Source organism: Phoxinus phoxinus, assembly GCF_949152265.1.
Source record: "Phoxinus phoxinus genome assembly, chromosome: 4".
Taxonomy (NCBI): domain Eukaryota; kingdom Metazoa; phylum Chordata; class Actinopteri; order Cypriniformes; family Leuciscidae; genus Phoxinus; species Phoxinus phoxinus.
The window spans coordinates 2,937,041-2,957,884 of NC_136879.1; the positions used below are offsets into that span (position 1 = coordinate 2,937,041).

General features: G+C 41.6%; 1 protein-coding gene and 1 long non-coding RNA gene across 2 annotated transcripts in view; both read right to left on the reverse strand.

The window, feature by feature from the left end:
* The window catches only part of LOC306996665, a 37,619-nt gene extending 24,240 nt beyond the window's left edge, over nucleotides 1-13,379 (reverse strand). Inside the window, exons 1-2 of the long non-coding RNA XR_013797142.1 lie at nucleotides 13,296-13,379; nucleotides 6,752-6,796 (exon numbers count right to left, since the gene is read on the reverse strand). This is a non-coding gene — a long non-coding RNA (uncharacterized lncRNA). The remainder of the gene's footprint in view (nucleotides 1-6,751; nucleotides 6,797-13,295) is intronic.
* On the reverse strand, nucleotides 1,095-3,361 carry LOC306997420 (uncharacterized protein). Its single transcript, XM_079610726.1, has 2 exons — nucleotides 2,906-3,361; nucleotides 1,095-2,346 (listed from the first exon to the last, which is right to left on the reverse strand). Exons 1-2 carry the CDS (start codon nucleotides 3,231-3,233, stop codon nucleotides 1,325-1,327), a joined length of 1,350 nt encoding a protein of 449 aa, XP_079466852.1. The 5' UTR covers nucleotides 3,234-3,361; the 3' UTR covers nucleotides 1,095-1,324.
* Nucleotides 13,380-20,844: the final 7,465 nt, after the last annotated feature.

Genomic DNA, 20,844 nt, shown 5'->3' on the forward strand with positions numbered 1-20,844 from the left:
GGACTCTCATTCAATTTCGAGGAGAACTGCAGAGAAGTCTCACTGATAAAATGTCACATAAGGTAAGCTAATTTGTGCCAAATGTTTCTCTAGGTAATTTTTTAACGACTTTTAGGTGTTTATATGACCCGTCTGCCTGTCTGATCGCAGCCCGGCCGATGTGTAGTGTTTAGCCTACATTAGCCACAAACATCTAAAGTTGTAACACCAGTTCGTGGCTATTTTTTTCTCATCTGTTAGCTATACACTGCAAATGTATCTGGTGATTAAACAAACAAACTGTGGTGTAATAATGTTTCAAACTTTACATGTAGTAGTGTTTGTGCACATATTCATAACTAAGTAATAGCTATTAGAAAGACACAGCTATTAAATAATTTGATGGTGGCATTGTTTCAAAAGCTTCAAGTGAAATGTACTTTAGTACATTGCAGCAGTTATTAATAACCATAGGCCAACGCATTTGGCTATAAAATTATAGCCTATCTACTTATATCAATATCATACTGAGAACAGTAAAGCATAAATGTAAAAACAAATGTAGCTACAGCGCTCTCTTATTTCACACTGTCTGCTGCATCATTAGTCTGTTACATTAAAATTTTAAGTGTTTCTGACTATACTAATTACTTTTATCTTTCACAGATGTCAACAATGGAGAAAAGTACATGGGAGGAAACAATACACACACTGAAGAGCTCAGGGGGGATATGTTTGCCTCACCCAAGGGATGTGTCTGAGTGGGGTGATGACATGAAGCAATGGCCACATATTACATAGGAGGGTCGTTTGGTGCTTTGTGCGCGATATGCACAGGGACTGTGTGCTGGGCAGACACAAACGTGAAGTCAAATTATTATTTCTATAGGTTGCTTTCACACTGTAGAATTCTATTTCAGTTGGAGCAGGTGCCAAATACAGTAGTTTAGTTTTTGAATAGTTTGCAAAATTGACGAAATGTTGTACTTCATTAAAGTTATTGGCCAACAACAAAGCCTTTCAGTCTTTCAGCCACGTGTTTGTGATTCTATTTTTTGACAAATGTTTACATCTTAGTTCATATGTGCTGACAGAATAGTTTGACAGTTTTTGTTCCATGTTCTGTTTAATGTACAAATAAACAGCTTTCATTGTAACAAGCAGTGATTGTTTCTATCAACATTTTATAACTCTACATGTATCAATTTCATGTTTCTTTAAAACGTGCATTATGTAAAAATAAAAAAAAGTACACAAGCACGCAGGAATCACTAAAGACAATTGAGTAGAGGAAACACTGTTAAAGAAAAGCTTAACTTAAGTATTTACAATTATTAATTTACAACTAATCTTCCTCTTCATGAATGATATCCCCACGCAGGTTAGATAAAGCTGCACAGATTCTCAAGATTTTGTCCAATTTGGGGGCCAGATTAATCGGAACAGTCTGTGAAATGAGTCTGAAGTTTTTTAGACGACGGATGACCCGTTCAACATGGACACGGACATTAGCAATGCGTCTGGTGTTGGTTGTGTCCTCTTCTGACAGTTGCAGCCCCTTTTTTGTGAACGCTGGCAAGATGAGCTTAACTTTTCGTTCACGGAGGAGGTCTGAAATGATGAAGCCTCTGTCCGCCATGACTACATCTCCTGCACGTAGGTAGTCCAAAAAGCCACTATCTGCTGTAATAAATTTGTCACTGCACCGTCCTCCATATGCAGCAGACACAAACATTATTAGACCACAGGGAGCAATCGCCACCAGGTATTTGATTGTATTTTGGCCGTAATAATGACTATAAGACTCGCCTCTTGAGTCAAGGTTGTGGGGTTTCTGGAGGGGGGTTTCAGAGCAGTCAATGACACAGGTTGTTGTTGGATAGTGATCTTTAAAACATTGTGGCATTGTAGCTTGAATGGTCTCCCTGGGCAGCCATGGGATGTAAGTCCTCATCTTCTCCTCCATGATGTCGTACCACAATGATGTAATCTTGCTGACTTGTGACTGTGAGACATGAAATATTTCAGCAAGGTGATCCTGCAGCAAATTCAGCCGCAGCTTCATCAGTGACATAAACACCTGATCACGAGCATCCATCTGAAAAGCATTTATGTAATCCTTTGTCAGCTGATCAGCTAAAAAAGAAAAGGTTTCCAAATTAAAGCCTGTGTACAGAAGGCTGAGGTGATCAGAGCGGAGAAGTTGTTTGTTCAGTTCGGGGGGACCCGAGCACTGTGTTGCCTTATCGTGCTTAAGTGGCTGGTCTAATAATGGGGTAGGACTCCCTGCGTAGTCGTGGTCAGGAGGAAGCCAAGGGGTTTCTTCCTCATGATTATTGTCTTCCACAGCACAGGTGGCAGATGCAGCTGAGGAAACAAAAATAGTACAACATTGGTGACATCTATATATTTAAGTAAAGTTAAAGTTACTTCAATACAACAGTAGGGGTTCAAGTAAATATAATGTACTCAAATTAGAGAAATTGTGAACGCTACATCCGTTTGACAATTTGTACAAAAAAAATCATGCAATTCAAATGAAAAGTCTGATCTTAAATTTACAAAACTAAGAAATAATTAAATAATTTTGGAAGAAGAAATGTTTCATATTGTTAAAATAAAGCTTTTAGTTAAACAAAAACGTTTATAACAGACTGTTAAAAATACTCAATTACATTAAAAGTAAAGAAACTTTGTAAATATAGCTAGCTAACGCAGTACTGCACACCTCTGGTTTTCATAATTTCACAAAGTGTTACATAGAACCAATCACATTACTTTACATATTTTAACAAATTAAAGAACATGACATGATCTTTGTTAAATGTCTTGATAGCCCAATAAATAATGTCTATTGCACTAAACATACACAAACAGGATCAGGCGGAGAGTCTTGTCAAACAACTTATTCATCATGTCAACTTACTTGTGTTTCTTACTAGCACCCGGCGAGGTCTCTTCAGAGGCGCGACGTAGCCTAACCATTTCTCGGGGTATGGATGTTCAGGAGTAGGTTTACCGTCTACAAAGTGATAGGAACAGACAAAAGGAAACTTCGGCGGGTTCTTTAAATTCAGCGCCTTAAGCCACGCACGCCTGTCCTCTTCCTTGACCGGGGGTCGGTGCAGAGTAAATGCTGGCCCACAACATTCAGATCTCTTCTTTTGATGCTCATAACAAAGCTGAGACAGCGTCAAATTTCTTTTTCTCCAGCTGTTATGGCAGCCACGGACTGCACAGTTAACACTGGCCATCTCTAATTTCTTTAAATAAATTAGAAGGCAATTAAATTAAACTAAGACTGATAACAGATTTGACCAGGGCAAACAAAGCGCTAAGTAGCTAAAACAGGAAGTGAGATTACGCGGATGGCGCCACCCAGTGCTACTTCCGGAATAAGGTGAATAGGCCTATACTTCTCAGAGATGATCAGATCATAAAAAAATCAGTAAAGTCATCCTGCCACTGCTTTCCCCATGCTGACTGACCTGCCTAAAGTGAAAGTTTAAAAGAGCAAGGTGACCAAAATAATTAAATTATGTAGAGGGTTGAATGACAGGGATAAAAAAACCAATAGCCAATATGCATACACTTATAGCGTCAACTAGCCTACACGCAGACGGCGTCGCTCCTACAGCGTTGTGACCCTTTCGGAGTGGCTAGGGGTGATAAGTCTGAGGTTATTTGCAAGGTGTCTGCCGTTAGCATTAGCAAGCAAACCTGCCCTAAAAAAATACTGCTTGCTGGCTAATTTCAAAATGTTACTGCATATTTAAACGAATAACCATGTTATTGTAACCAAAATATGTATTTATTTGCAAAGTCAGTGACCGATGCTTAACACCATCTAACATACAGGACGAGTTGACCAAGTCCTTGTGGCCTGCGTCGCCTTGACATGAATTAGGGTTACACATTTTTGGAGGTGTAGACTTTAGGAAATTATCTGGACTGAGGGACTCTGCAGTTATGACAATGACAATGGTTGTTAATTTTTTTTAACAGTCATTTATGACATCTTTTTTGATTGGTTGACGTTTTGTTTGTAGCCTTAACATATTTTCTGTCATTTATTGACTAAATCTGGATGTTTACGGATGTTTAGATTGTGGGCAGATTGGACATCTTTATTCACGTCATTCATCAATTAAGATTATTGCCTGTATTAACGTCTTTTCTCAACTAATTCTGGATGTCAACGGACGTCCAGATTATGGCCAGATAAACATCTTCATTCACGGCATAAATCGACTAAATCTAGATGTCAATGGACGTTTAGATTATGGTCAATATGAACGTCTTTCCTAAACTAGTACTGGCTGTCAGTGGACGTTTAGATTATGGCCAGATTGGACATCTTCATTCACGGCATAAATCAACTAAATCTAGATGTCAATGGACGTTTAGATTATAGTCAATATGAACGTCTTTCCTAAACTAGTACTGGCTGTCAGTGGACGTTTAGATTATGGTCAGATTGGACATCTTCATTCAATGTCATAAATCGACTACATCTAGATGTCAATGGACGTTTAGATTATAGTCAATATGAACGTCTTTCCTCAACTAGTACTGGCTGTCAGTGGACGTTTAGATTATGGCCAGATTGGACATCTTCATTCAATGGCATAAACCGACTACATCTAGATGTCAATGGACGTTTAGATTATAGTCAATATGAACGTCTTTCCTCAACTAGTACTGGCTGTCAGTGGACGTTTAGATTATGGTCAGATTGGACATCTTCATTAAATGGCATAAACCGACTACATCTAGATGTCAATGGACGTTTAGATTATAGTCAATACGAACGTCTTTCCTAAACTAGTACTGGCTGTCAGTGGACGTTTAGATTATGGCCAGATTGGACATCTTTATTCACGTCATAAATAAACTAAATCTAGATGTCAATGGACGTTTAGATTATAGTCAATACGAACATCTTTCCTCAACTAGTACTGGCTGTCAGTGGACGTTTAGATTATGGCCAGATTGGACATCTTCATTCACGTCATAAATAAACTAAATCTAGATGTCAATGGACGTTTAGATTATAGTCAATACGAACGTCTTTCCTCAACTAGTGCTGGCCGTCAGTGGACGTTTAGATTATGGCCAGATTGGACATCTTTATTCACGTCATAAATAAACTAAATCTAGATGTCAATGGACGTTTAGATTATAGTCAATACGAACGTCTTTCCTCAACTAGTACTGGCTGTCAGTGGACGTTTAGATTATGACCAGATTGGACATCTTCATTCACGTCATAAATAAACTAAATCTAGATGTCAATGGACGTTTAGATTATAGTCAATATGAACGTCTTTTCTCAACTTATTCTGGTCGTCAGTGGACGTTTAGATTGTGGCCAGATTGGACATCTTTATTCACGTCATAAATCAACTAAATCTAGATGTCAATGGACGTTTAGATTATAGTCAATACGAACGTCTTTCCTCAACTAGTGCTGGCCGTCAGTGGACGTTTAGATTATGGCCAGATTGGACATCTTTATTCACGTCATAAATAAACTAAATCTAGATGTCAATGGACGTTTAGATTATAGTCAATACGAACGTCTTTCCTCAACTAGTACTGGCTGTCAGTGGACGTTTAGATTATGGCCAGATTGGACATCTTCATTCACGTCATAAATAAACTAAATCTAGATGTCAATGGACGTTTAGATTATAGTCAATACGAACGTCTTTCCTCAACTAGTACTGGCTGTCAGTGGACGTTTAGATTATGGCCAGATTGGACATCTTCATTCACGTCATAAATAAACTAAATCTAGATGTCAATGGACGTTTAGATTATAGTCAATATGAACGTCTTTTCTCAACTTATTCTGGTCGTCAGTGGACGTTTAGATTGTGGCCAGATTGGACATCTTTATTCACGTCATAAATCGACTGAATCTAGATGTCAACGGACGTCCAGATTATTGCCTGTATTAACGTCTTTTCTCAACTAATTCTGGTCGTCAGTGGACTTTTAGATTGTGGCCAGATTGGACATCTTTTTTCAAAGTCATTCTTCAACTAATTCTGGATGTCAACGGACGTCCAGATTATAGCCAGTATGAGTGTCTGTTTTGAACTAGTTCTGGCCGTCAGTGGACGTTTAGATTGTGGCCAGATTGGACATCTTTATTCACGTCATAAATCGACTAAATCTAGATGTCAATGGACGTTTAGATTATAGTCAATATGAACGTTTTTTTCTCAACTAGTACTAGCTGTCAGTGGACGTTTAGATTATGGCCTGATAAAACATAATTTCTCAGTGTCATTAATCGACTTATTCTGGTTGTCAATGGACGTTCAGATCATGGCCTGGACGGACGGACGCGATATCAACCTGTTTTGTATGTCCACAGACGTCGCTTGCTCAGTGGGAAGGAGCATAGCTCTGGTGGTGGAACAGCAAATTGTACTAGATGATGTTACACTTTCCAAGTTATTTAGAAATCTACAGACTTGAACTTGCATGATTTTTTTTCTTCCAATTTGCTAGAGTTGTTTTAATTGAAATGAGTGGATTTGAAAAGTAAAAAAAGCCATATTGATGAAGTTGCCCATTTAAAGATTGTTTTTGAAGAACCAATTTTGTATTGAATAGCATTTAATAAATGCATATTGGATTGACACTTCTTTACTGAACTTAATAGTGTAGGTTAGTTGCTTTAAGTTTTTTAAATGCAATAAATCTACAAATTATTTCTGGTTACACCACTGTTATAAACAACTGCTTATGTGTGACATACCTTTCTGTAAGGACAGGGTTTTTGCTAAAAAGAAGTGTCGGGAGCCTGTTTAAAACAAAGACAAGCAAAGAACATACGACACATTTTAACAGTACAAGTTATTGACTTACTACCTTCACAAATAAACATGATAAAATATTCCAATTTACATCTGTGTTTGTTGGGGGTCAAAAACAAATCAAGCAAACATTGAATTTTCTGAAAGCCCATATTCCATGTGTGCTGTCTTGTACTTTACAATAAGCTTCATTAGTTAATGTATGAAAAAACCATGAGCAATACATTTGTTACAGTTTAATCATTATTAATGTCAGTTAATAAAAATACAGCTGTTCATTGTTTGTTCATGTTAGTTTACAGTGCATTAACTAATGTTAACAAGATTTTAATAAATGTTGAAATTAACATTAAAGGGATAGTTCACCCAAAAATTACAATTCTGTCATCATTTACTCACCCTCAAGTTGTTTCAAACCTGTATGAGTTTTTTTCTTCTGTTGAACACAAAAGAAGATATTTTGAAGAATGTTGGTGATCAGACAGTTGATGGACCCCATTGACTTTCATAGTAGGAAAAAAAGATACTATGGAAGTCAATGGGGTCCATCAACTGTCTGATCACCAACATTCTTCAAAATATCTTCTTTTGTGTTCAACAGAAGAAAAAAACTCATACAGGTTTGAAACAACTTGAGGGTGAGTATATGATGACAGAATTGTAATTTTTGGGTGAACTATCCCTTTCATAAATGCTGTAGAAGTGCAGGTCATTATTAGTTCATGGCACGCTTAGTAATGTAGTTAACTAATGAACCTTATTGTAAAGTGTTACCAGTTTTGGTTATCAAGAATATTAAAATGTCCAGTTTTCTTGACAATGGAGGAACGTGTTTTAAGATGCAGGATGCTTGATTGTGTGATGTGGAGAGAAGAATGACCCAATAGCGAGATGCGGAATAACAGTCTTTAATAACAGAAAGTAGCTGTCCAGAGGATGAGAACAAATCTTTCAGCGATAATGGATAACAAAAGATCTTCCAGAGGAATATAGACAGAACGAAACTTGATCCTCAGAAGAGACAGCCGTGCGATCTCGGAGACCGAAGACACCGAGGCGATGCCAGGCAAACAGGTAACTCACAGGAGGTCAGATCTCAGCAGGCGGAGACGAGCAGGTATTCTGTAACAAGCACAGCTTAGTCGCACATGTAGAGAGGTAGAACAATCTCCCAAGGATACACAGGACAAGACAAGACAGGAACGAGAGGTGAAATACTGACGACTCATACGTATTACTCGTGAAATAATCTGGCAACGAGACAGGGAGAAACAGGGCTAAAGAAGCAGACATAATTAGAGAAAGAGAGAACAGGTGTGGAAAGAGTGACAAAGTAACGAGTAGAGAGTGGACACAGCTGGGGGTGATGAGAGAAATGTGTGTGTGTGTAATGAGAGGTATGATGATCAGCGAGAGTGCATGAGTGTGTGTGACCAAAAGGGGGAGACAGAGTAAAGAGAGCCAGGATCATGACAGTACCCTCTCCTCAACGAGCGCCTCCTGGCGCTCCCGAGGCAGGAGACTGACGGGACCGGAGGAAATCATCAATGAGCGAGGGGTCCAGGATGTCCCGAGCCGAAACCCAACTCCTCTCCTCAGGACCGTACCCCTCCCAGTCCACTAAATATTGATGCCCACGACCTCGGCGTCGCATATCTAAAAGCTTGCGGACCTTGTAAACCGGCGTCCCTTCAACACGAATGGGAGGAATAGAAGGGCGAGAGGGCGCGCGAACGGTCGGTTTTATGCAGGAGACGTGAAAAACGGGGTGGACACGACGAAGACTAGGAGGAAGGGCGAGCTTAACAACGACAGGACTGATGACCTTATCGATACGAAACGGCCCGACAAAACGAGGAGCTAGCTTACGAGATTCTGATTGGAGAGGTAAATTGGACGTGGAAAGCCAGACCCGTTGGCCACAAACATAGCGAGGGCTTTTGACACGACGTTTGTTAACGGTGTTGCTCATGCGCCTCCTCGAGCGACAGAGTGATGATCTCACCTCTGTCCAAGTGCGCTTGCAGCGATCGATGAACGCTTGTACAGAAGGAACATTAGATTCAGTATTCTGCGAGGAGAACAATGGGGGTTGATAACCCAGGCAACAATTAAATGGTGAGAGACCCGTGGCGGAACTGGGAAGCGAATTGTGCGCGTATTCTGCCCAGGCAAGTTGCTCTGACCAAGACGAGGGATTACGGTGTGCAAGACTGCGGAGGCTGCGGGTGACAATTTGATTGGCTCGTTCGGCCTGACCGTTAGTTTGGGGATGAAACCCGGACGAAAGGCTGGCGGTAGCTCCGATAAGACGACAGAACTCTCTCCAAAATTGAGAGGCGAACTGTGGTCCCCTATCAGAAACCACGTCGGTGGGAAGACCGTGTAATTTAAAAACATGATCAACCATGATCTGGGCCGTCTCTTTGGCAGAGGGAAGCTTGACGAGCGGAATGAAGTGCGCGGACTTAGAGAAGCGGTCAACGACAGTTAAAATGACCGTGTTCCCTGCAGACGGAGGAAGACCGGTGATAAAATCGAGTCCAATGTGGGACCATGGACGTGAAGGAACCGGTAAGGGACGAAGTAGACCTGCAGGTGGCGAATTACCGGCCTTGGTCTGGGCACAAACAGGACAGGAGGCGACAAAACGACGCGCGTCTCGTTCCAATCTAGGCCACCAAAAGCGTTGACGGATAGAGGCGAGAGTGCCCCGCACGCCGGGATGGGCGGACAATTTAGAGGAGTGGCCCCACTGAAGGGTTGCTAAGCGCGCAGGAGTAGGAACAAACAGAAGATGCTTAGGACAGGCGCGCGGAACGGTAGCGTGAGTGAGGGCGCGCTTTACCAGTCTCTCGACTCCCCAGACTGCCGCACCCACTACACAGTTAGAAGGAATAATCTCCTCCTGTGCAGTGGTGGAAGTCGAGGAGTCGAAGAGACGGGAAAGAGCGTCTGGTTTAACGTTCTTCGACCCGGGACGATAAGAGATGGAAAAATCAAAACGCGTGAAAAACAGAGCCCAACGAGCCTGGCGAGCGTTCAATCTCTTGGCGGAACGAATATACTCCAGGTTTCTGTGGTCCGTCCAAACAATGAACGGAACTGGAGCCCCTTCTAACCATTGACGCCACTCTCCCAGTGCCAAACGTATGGCGAGTAATTCACGGTTCCCGACGTCATAATTACGCTCCGCGGGAGAGAGGCGGTGCGAAAAGAAGGCACAGGGGTGTACCTTTTCATCGACCGACGAGCGCTGAGAGAGAACCGCCCCGACCCCCACCTCAGAAGCGTCGACCTCGACGATAAACTGTCTCGCGACGTCGGGGGTGAGCAGAATGGGGGCGGTAGTGAAAAGGGATTTAAGACGATCGAAAGCACGCTGAGCCGGAACTGACCACACGAATCTAGACTTGACTGAAGTCAAGGCGGTGAGCGGGGCGGCCACCTGACTAAAGTTGCGTATAAAGCGGCGATAAAAATTAGCGAAACCGAGAAATCGCTGCAGCGCGACACGAGAGTCAGGAACGGGCAAATCAATAACCGCCTGGACCTTAGAAGGATCCATTCCGATCCCCTCCGCAGAAATGATCGAGCCGAGAAACGTAACAGAGGGAGAATGAAAGGTGCACTTCTCAGCTTTGACAAAGAGTCGATTCTCTAATAACCGCTGGAGAACCCGACGAACGTGTTGGACGTGCACTTCGAGAGAGGGTGAAAAAATCAAAATGTCATCGAGATAAACGAAGACAAAAATATTAAGCATATCCCGAAGGACATCGTTGACGAGGGCTTGAAAAACGGCAGGAGCGTTGACCAGACCGAACGGAAGAACCCGGTATTCAAAGTGACCGAGGGGCGTGTTAAAGGCGGTCTTCCACTCATCGCCCTCCTTGATGCGCACGAGATGATAAGCATTACGAAGGTCAAGATTAGTAAAAAACTTTGCTCCCTGCAGTAGTTCAAAGGCTGAAGACATCAGTGGCAAGGGATAACGATTCTTGACAGTGATCTCATTCAGCCCTCTATAATCTATGCAGGGACGCAAAGAACCTTCCTTCTTTTTAACAAAAAAAAAACCCAGCGCCGGCAGGAGACGAAGAGGGTACAATGGTACCTGCATTAAGGGAGTCGAAAAGGTAATTCTCGAGTGCTTCGCGTTCGGGGGTTGACAAAGAATAAAGTCTTCCCCGCGGGGGCATAGTCCCCGGGAGGAGATCGATGCCACAGTCGTACGGTCGATGAGGAGGAAGAGAAGTGGCCCGGGAACGACTGAACACCTCCCGCAGATCGTGATATTCCTCCGGTACCCCAGACAAATCACCCGGCCCCTCCTGAGAAACAGAGACAGAAGACACAGGAGGAATAGCAGAGGTTAAACATTCGACATGACACGACAATTTCCAAGACAACACAGAATTATTAGACCAATTGATCTGAGGATTATGCTGAACCAGCCAGGGGTGTCCTAAAACCACCGGACTAAAAGGTGAACAAAAAACAAAAAAAGAAATGGTCTCGCTGTGGTTCCCCGAGACAGTTAGAGTGAGAGGAACGGTCCTCCTCCGAATCCGAGGAAGGGCACTACCGTCTAGGGCATAAAGTGGGGTGGAGTCTCTTAAGTCAATGAGGGGAATACCTTGCTCTTGAGCCCACGCCTCGTCGACGAAATTCCCCTCCGCACCAGAGTCTATCAAGGCTGCACAGGCGACAGAAGACCCAGGCCAGCGGAGAGAAATGGAGAGAGTGGTACACGACCTCGATGGAGAGTCCCTGGAAGAAGCGCTCGCCAGTAGCCCTCCGCTTACTGGCGAGCTCTGGCTTTTACCGGGCAATTATTAACAAAGTGATCAGAGGAAGCACAGTACATGCAGAGGCGATTGGTCACTCTCCTTTCTCGTTCCCTAGCAGAGATGCGTAATCCTCCGAGCTGCATTGCCTCCGGCTCCGTACCACTGGGAGACGAAGGAGGAACGGAGGGTGAGGGAGAGAGCAGAGAAAACTCAAGGTTGTGTGAGCGACGGCGTAGGTCGAATCGCTTCTCCATCCGGATCGCCAGGTCGATCAGGTCATCAAGTCGAGTCGGCACCCCTCGAGCGCAGATCTCATCCTTTAGCTCGGAATTAAGCCCCTCCTGGAAGCGGGCCACCAAAGCCGGCTCATTCCAACCACTGGTGGTCGCGAGAGTGCGGAATTCAATCGAGAAATCCGCAGCGGAGCGTCTACCCTGGCGAAGGGAGGAGAGTAAACGTGAAGCCTCCTCTCCATATGCAGAGCGGTCGAAGACACGAATCATCTCGGCTTTAAACAGAGAAAAGTCAAGAGTACAGGCCGTCTCAGTCTCCCAGTTGGCTGCTCCCCATTCACGGGCTTGTCCAGCAAGGAGAGAAATAACGAAGGCCACTCTGGCACGATCCGAAGCATAGGTCGAGGGTTGAAGAGAGAAGACTACTTCACATTGAGTCAAGAAGGCGCGACATTGAGTGGGCTCACCCGCGAAGCACGGAGGGTTGTTGACTCGTGGTTCCGGGGTCTCGCGGTGATCCTGAGAAACGGAAGCTTCATGGCGCAGATGATGGAGCTGTGCGGAGAGACCTGATACCTGGGAGACTAAGGACTCAACGGCTTGTCTCGCGGCGGTAAGCTCCTCCTCATGCCGGCCCAGCATAGCACCTTGGAGTTCGACAGCAGATTGAAACTGGTTACCGCTCGCTGGGTCCATCTTGGCCAGATTATTCTGTGATATGGAGAGAAGAATGACCCAATAGCGAGATGCGGAATAACAGTCTTTAATAACAGAAAGTAGCTGTCCAGAGGATGAGAACAAATCTTTCAGCGATAATGGATAACAAAAGATCTTCCAGAGGAATATAGACAGAACGAAACTTGATCCTCAGAAGAGACAGCCGTGCGATCTCGGAGACCGAAGACACCGAGGCGATGCCAGGCAAACAGGTAACTCACAGGAGGTCAGATCTCAGCAGGCGGAGACGAGCAGGTATTCTGTAACAAGCACAGCTTAGTCGCACATGTAGAGAGGTAGAACAATCTCCCAAGGATACACAGGACAAGACAAGACAGGAACGAGAGGTGAAATACTGACGACTCATACGTATTACTCGTGAAATAATCTGGCAACGAGACAGGGAGAAACAGGGCTAAAGAAGCAGACATAATTAGAGAAAGAGAGAACAGGTGTGGAAAGAGTGACAAAGTAACGAGTAGAGAGTGGACACAGCTGGGGGTGATGAGAGAAATGTGTGTGTGTGTAATGAGAGGTATGATGATCAGCGAGAGTGCATGAGTGTGTGTGACCAAAAGGGGGAGACAGAGTAAAGAGAGCCAGGATCATGACAGATTGTTTCTAGAGGAACTATCCTTTCGATGTCTTTATTAAGACTTCACCGATAACTTGCTGCATGACATAGCTTCAATTAATCTAAACCCAGATACTGAGAAGGTGCTTGACAGTAAAAACATACTTACAAAGCCAAAGACGCACTTGAGTTATTGATTGTCTTGTATTTTGTCTTGGCTCTTAAAAGAGCCGTTGGGGTGGATTTAGCTGCTGTTGAGACACAAGCAAAAGAGAGAAAAAGAAGAAACATATGAGTGTGTTTTTTTATATATATTAAAATGCAGAGATGTAGTCCAGGGGTCAGAAAGTAAAAGTCCTGCCATATGTTTATTCCACCCATGAACTCAGTCAGCTGATTTCACTAATTAGTTCTCCTGGCTAAAAAAACTGTGCTAATTAGCAAATCCAGGTGATTGGAACAAAATACTGAGGAGGACTTAGGCCACATTTACACATAGCCGGGTATTTAGAGAAACGAATATTTCCCCCCCTCCGTTTTCAATAATAACATCGTGCACACAACCCGCATATATACGCCGTCGAGCGCCATCATAACTATGCCAAACCTATGGGCGGCAGTGTAGGGAGAAGGATAAAGCCATGCAAGCCAATCAGAATCCTCAGAATCGACAAGAGAGAACCTAAAACCCCGTTTCTCCCAGTTGACACGACAACATATAACCGGCGTTTTCAGAAATCTCCACTTTGGCCGGAGTTTTTAGAAATAATCGTTTTCTGGGATAAAAACGGCGTTTTCGTGTAAATGACAGGCCAAAACGCAGAGAAATATCTGCGTTTTCCCATCGTGTAAACGGGGCCTTATACTTTCTGAACCTGGACTTTACACCTCTTTTAAAATGTCCTGGTTGTTCATCAATTATTAAAGAGTGGTGCAGGGATGACATCAGAACCCAAAAGTCTAATTCGCCACTGGTTTCCTCAAGATTTTTATGGGGGTTTACAAGTTTTTTTCAGTTTTATGAGTAAAATAAAGCCTGTGGTAAACTTAGTATACTTTGACATTTTGTTTTGTTTTGTTTTGTTTTGTTTTGTTTGGGAGGGGGAGGGCGGGTGGGCCAAAGATCGTCTCAGTCTTAGTGCATCACTTTCACAAATGACGTCACGCACATTTAACGGCATTTAACGGTACTGACTAGGCCTAATGTTGAAAAAAGGCGGAAAGTCTGTGTTTGTGTGTGGAAAAGGCAGTCCAACGACCTTTTAACCATTTAATTTGTTTCATTTGAGAAAACGGATGTTATTTATTTGTAATTGTTATACTAGCTGAGGAAACCGAACTGTTCAAACTGTGTCCTAAAATTATTTATTATTTACTCTGGTCATGTTTTGAAATGTCATAGCCTATTTATAGCTATTTTTACATAATTTACATATTTGTTTATAATTAAATGTAGTCTTTAAGGTAATTAAAATAATCAGATAAGTAGGTACTTTACCTCAGGAAAACTCGGTTGTCTGTGGTGATCCAGTCAGAAGAGATGTCCGCTCTGCGGGCGATGGGCACTGACCGCAGCTTATATATGCCCTCTGCATTCTTTCGCGGGCTTTGCACGCGAGTGATAATTTTTAAACTATATAACTTTATAAACTTTATATATTTTTTTTATTTAAAAAAAAATGTTATATATACATCTAATATACCTTTCGTTATTGTACCCCGACATTACATGACAAAATAAATAAATAAAAAGTAACTGCAGTGTTTCTAATTGAGCGGCCGAGGGAGTGACTGTAAATTTAAAAATAAAATAACAAAATACAATAGCCTATCTGGGTGGCCTATGTTGTAAAATACACACTCAGGATGTTCGTGGTCTTTTTGACCCCATGGGAATGAATGGGGAAGACTATAAAAACGATAACTTTTCATAAAAATCACAGAAACATGCACAATGATGTTGCAACAAATGCACATTGTCAAATGCTCTCACACGCACGCACGCCACCCTATAATGTATAAATATATTTATAGGCAATATACAAAAAAATTTATTTATATTGTCAGACTCTGCCACAGTCAAAACACATTATCTGATTTAGTGCCAGCTCCATATTTCGCTAACTAACTGCAACAGGCCTGTGTTTGTTTTGTTTGTTTGTTCTTGATCATATCATTCAAACATTAAATTCACGGCTTTTAAGAGTAGGCCTAGGCTACAATTGTTTGGTTAAGTCACCAAAAAAGGCAATTTAAAATAAATGTGTGCTGTGTTTACGCTACTTTTACAAAAATAAATAAATAATAATAATCATAGTAGCCTAAAATCAAGTCTAAAACAGAATTTGAGACAATTTTTTAAAAATTAGATTAATCTCACGTAAATGTTTGCTCACTTATTGCAATGGGGTAATTTCGTTGTTAGAAATTTACACAACAAGGAAGAATCAATGCTGGCCCGATTGTGCAAGCTATACCGTCATGTCCGAGGCCTGCAGTGCTCGACGCATTTTTACAGACGAGAGAGAGAAGACGAAATTGCGTCTCGCAGAAAGTTTTAAAATGACTGATTTGATTTTTATAATCTGTGTGGATTAATTTAGGCTACTATTCTTACATTTCCCGCATAATAAGTGGGAGACCTGCGGGAAATTGCAATGATTAAAGCTGCGCAATACCCACAATCCGCGCCGACATTCGAGCCATGGTCTAAACTATCATATTTCACATCATATTTTTTACCACGGTAAGTCAATAATATAAATGCTTTCTACAAAATAAATCTCAATGAATAAAACGAAACCTTTTTAGTTTCATAAGTTTAATATTAGCCTATAGCCTAATATTTATTTATTTATTTCATCTCTGTTGATATAGGCTAGGCCTATGAAAAGTGAACGGCATGAAAGGCGAAATATGTCCGGGGAGAAGTTGTTCAGACAATTTAATCACTTCATTGAGATTTATTTTGTAGAAAGCATTTCTTTAAAGTGAATTTCGTTTTGTATAAATTGTGTCTTAATTTTAATAAATGTTTTATCATTCAATTGCCTGGATTTAATAAATGAGAAACAAACCTAGAAAGTGGGGTGGGGTGGATTGAAGTGAGAAACAAATTAACCCACCATGACCTCAATAGCCCACATCTTTATGTTTTAGGTATATTATGATTTAAAGCAATAGGCTATATTGTAGCAAAGTTGTATAAATAAACGTGATGTGACCAGACTTCTGAATCGCAGAGCTGGTGCAAACAATATGGATATGATCAGGGCTGCGTTTCCCGATAACGTTGTCTCTTAGCGCGCTATGAAGACTCTTAAAAGGTAGTATAACTTAACTAAAGGTAGGCCTAAATAGCCTAATTTCTAGGCGTGTTCCCCGAACCATACCTTAGGAAGCTGCTAGGGCTTAAGATGTACCCTTTTACGTGACGTTACCAGGCGCTGTCCATGGCGATGGTGCTGAATTGGTTGAAATCAATGGCTCGAGAATCAATTATTCTCTCGTGCAGGGGCTAATTCACTGCATTATGTGAGAAAGTGGTGTTCTTTATAAAAGAAGCAATTCAGAAATAGTTGAAATTACATTTATTAGGACTCATGAGATATTATAAAAAATAATCCAAACTATAATAGCACTATGACTGACATTTGACTAATTGAAAGCGCGCCTGATTGTTTTATTTTATTTTACAAGAGCACAACGTTTTCTTGTTATTGTGAGTTTACACAAATAAAAGTAGTTGCGAACAATGTATTATTATTTTCTGTATGACCAGAAATTATAGAGTACATTTTTAAGTTGTTTACACAGTTGATAGGAAAATACAAGTGTTCGCGCGCGCGCCTCCGTGCCTTGCAGTGCACGCTCACACTCCGCACAAACCCTTGGATATGCGTCAAAATATTGTGTTTATTTGTGATAATCAAATAAAACCCTGTATTATTATAGTCTAGGCTGTATTATGACTGACATTTGACTAATTGCATGTGTTCCTTTTTAGTAAGTTGTTTTAGAAAAAAGCTAAAAAAAAAATATAGCTTCTAAATATGTAGCCTAAATTTAATAATATATAACAATAATTAGTAGCCTATTTAATTTTTAAATAACCTAACCTTTTACAGTTTTGGAAATGTGTTTGTATTATATTTTTTATATGTGAAGTCTTTTGATTATTCTATTATAGCTACTGAGGTTATTCCCCCCAAAATTGCTTGTTACCTTATACTCTCGAAACCCTGACACAGTCGCGTCACCCAACTCTCTGTCATTTATTAGAAAATTCAGGAAATTATCCATTTTTGAAAATAAAGTTTATAAACACAATGCAATGCATAGGCTACGTATCCCGCACCGTAACGGATGGCCTGGTTGAATCTGCCGGCACAGACTGGGGGAGGAGCCACAAATCCGTGCGTATAGCCTACAGTTTACAAACCCGTGGGAACGGATTGCGAAAGCGTGCGCACGGTTTATGAATTTGTGGGTGCAGATTGCAAAAACTGAACGCACGGTTTACAAATCTGAGAGCGCGGATAAGGAACTCGTGGATACACTCTTAGAAGAAAAGGTTGTATATAGAACCTTAAAAGGTTCTATAGGCGCTTCGTATTTGGAACCCCTAAAAGGTTCTACACTCTTAGAAAAAAAGGGTTCATTGGGGTTCTATATAGAACCATAGGGTTCTTTACTCAACTCCAAAGAACCTTTTATGCTAAAAAGGTTCTATAATGACAAGAAAGAACCCTTTATTGGGTATAGAATCTGTATAGAACCTTTTAGGGGTTCCAAATACGAAGCGCCTATAGAACCTTTTAAGGTTCTATATAGAACCTTTTCTTCTAAGAGTGATACGGTTTATTAATCCGTGGGCACGATTTGTTAAACAGAGGGAACAGTTTGAGAATTCGTGTGTGCGGTTTATAAACTGAGCGGACGGATTGCAAAACCGTCGCCACGGATTGTTTTTTTTTCTCCCACAGGTGACTTCCCGGGCTCCGTACAATCATGTAGTGGATAAGGCCTTTTTCACTCATAGTCCGTTTGCAGTGCAAAACTCGGTGCGTATTTTTCCCCGTAGGCTACCCATGTTAACAGATTAAATAGAGCTTTCACAGCGGATGCGGTTTCGTTTCCGCGCCGAGATTTCTGCTGCACGCGCTGAATTAAAGTTACAGCACATGGTTCGTGGTCTAAATGAACACAGATTGACATGAAAATGTAATCCCACCATAAATGCATTTAATTAAATTATACCACTATTTTCACAGACATCTTTTTACTTTAAGCCAGGGGTAAAGCAAAACACTTAGGAGTAGGCTAGCAAAATAGCCTATACCAAATGAGGTCAAATGTTTTATTTTTGTTATTAATATTGTGAAATACACTGCATTGTTTGTTGTATTATGTGTGTGCAATGGCCTTGCATCATCGAATAAATTAATAAACATGTGACATGTAAAGACTGCACAATGGATGATACTCGAAACAAAGTTATCTACGACCATGCACTGGACTTTTTATGTAAAGATTTAAATAGCTACTAAAGAAAAAGCATGAGTTGGCTGCTTTTGTCAATTGTAAGTTTTAATTTAATGTTTGTACATGTTTAATGTTAGGCTGTTTAAACGTAAATAGGCTACGTCTATTAAAACTGTATGTAACGATTACCAGCTGGAGTGCCCTCTAGAGCCACCAGAGGGCGCTCCACAATAGACTGATCACTTCCTCACAAACTACATTTCCCATACTCACTGCCCGGACTCATCAGCACTCATCATCTCATTCACCTGGAACTGATTACACAAACACCTGCAGCTCATCCACACTCACACATATAAACCCCGTTCTCTCTCAGTTCATTGCGAAGTATTGTATTGCCCCGGCTTTCAACTCCAAGCGGTTATCCCTGTGTTTGCTGTTCTGTTTCTGACCTTGGACTGTTTATACCGACCTCTGATTGTTCTCCGCCTGCCTTGACCCAGATTGCCTATTGGACTTAGCCTTTTGCCGCCTGCCTCGACTTCTGCCTGTGACCCCGATCTGCCCTGTGTTCTCTCCGTTGTTCTGTCTGCTGCTATTTGACCCTGCCTGTTGACCACTCTAATAAAAGCTGCAAATGGATCCCTCTGAGTCCGCCAAATCATTACAGAATACTTCGCCACTACAAGGATCCAGCGGCTTTCCCAGTGGATATCGGCCAGGTTTAGACAATGCACGTATGTTATTAACCCTTAAGCAGGGCTCTCGATCGCTCGAGGATTATATCCAAGAGTATTTACATCTTGCCTACTTTTCGGATATGCCAGACTGTGTGCTCATAGATTTCTTTTGTGAGGGCATTAATCAGCCGCTCAGATCACATTTAGTCCGTGAGGGTCCCCGTTCATCTCTCAGTCAGTTTATGGACTATGCGTTGTTGACTGTTGGTTCAGCGTTCACTGTCGGGGTCGTGGAGGAAGGCACCATTACTTCCGTGCCAATAATGGCAGCCGCACCAGAGCCCCGGTTTCAACTCCAAGCGTTTATCCCTGTGTTTGCTGTTCTGTTTCTGACCTTGGACTGTTTATACCGACCTCTGATTGTTCTCCGCCTGCCTTGACCCGGATTGCCTATTGGACCTAGCCTTTTGCCGCCTGCCTCGACTTCTGCCTGTGACCCCGATCTGCCCTGTGTTCTCTCCGTTGTTCTGTCTGCTGCTATTTGACCCTGCCTGTTGACCACTCTAATAAAAGCTGCAAATGGATCCCTCTGAGTCCGCCAAATCATTACAGAATAACTGTATAGACTATTTTGTATAAAGAGAATTGTAATTCTACAAAAATAAATAGCCATGTAGGCCTATTTGAAATAATAAAAAAAGAATAAATGTTGTGTTTGTGGTACAGCTTTGCGACAGTGGCATAATTACGGGGAGACTACGACAGGCCATGGGCACATAAACACACACACTGCGCTCTGTCTATAAGGGATATAAGCGAATTCGTGTGCCTAATTTAGACCAACTAAAATCCGTATATTTTATTACAGTAGCCTATATTAAATTGAACAGTTCTCTTTGCGTGCGTCTCTCTCCATAACACGCTGCTAAGTTCTTGTTTGTACTACTTTGCTTTGAGGTGTAAAAAAAAGTAGGCTACTTAAATACCTTTGTTAACAAACATCCAGATGCACACACTCCGTTTGCAGTGCGTATTTTTTTTCCGTACCCATGTTAACAGGTTAGAGCTTTCACACTGCACGCAGGTCCGGCGATCCGTTCCAGGAGCGGTACGGATAGGCTACAGCAGTGCGGCGATCGTTTCCGCACCGAATCTATTTCTGCTGTGTTGCACGCGCTGAATTAAAGTGACAACGCATAGTTCCTGGTCAATATGAACACAAATTGACTTGAAAATGTAGTAATTTCATCATAAATGCCTTTAATTCAATAAAATGTAGTAGCTATTCTCACCGTAAATGCATTTAGTTAAATACTACTATTTTTTATAGTCATCTTTTTACTTTAAGACCGGGGTAAAGCAAGGGAAACTACATACTTCAAGGCGACAAAATAATGACACTCGTCTCATTTGTGGAGGTGGAAAAACAAGTTATTTGTGACGCACGATTTATTGTATAAAGATTTAAATTATGCAAAAGAAAAAGGGATGAGTCTGCTGGTTTTGTCAATTTTAAGTTTTAATTTAAAATATTTGCGATTTAAATATACAAGT

What these genes read in the sequence shown, in the direction of transcription:
- LOC306997420 (XM_079610726.1), bottom strand. Translation starts at nt 3,233, where the DNA reads ATGGCCAGTGTTAACTGTGCAGTCCGTGGCTGCCATAACAGCTGGAGA. An exon ending in GGTGCTAGTAAGAAACACAA is followed by an intron (nt 2,347 to 2,905) that starts GTAAGTTGACAT and finishes TTGTTTCCTCAG; the next exon opens with CTGCATCTGCCACCTGTGCT.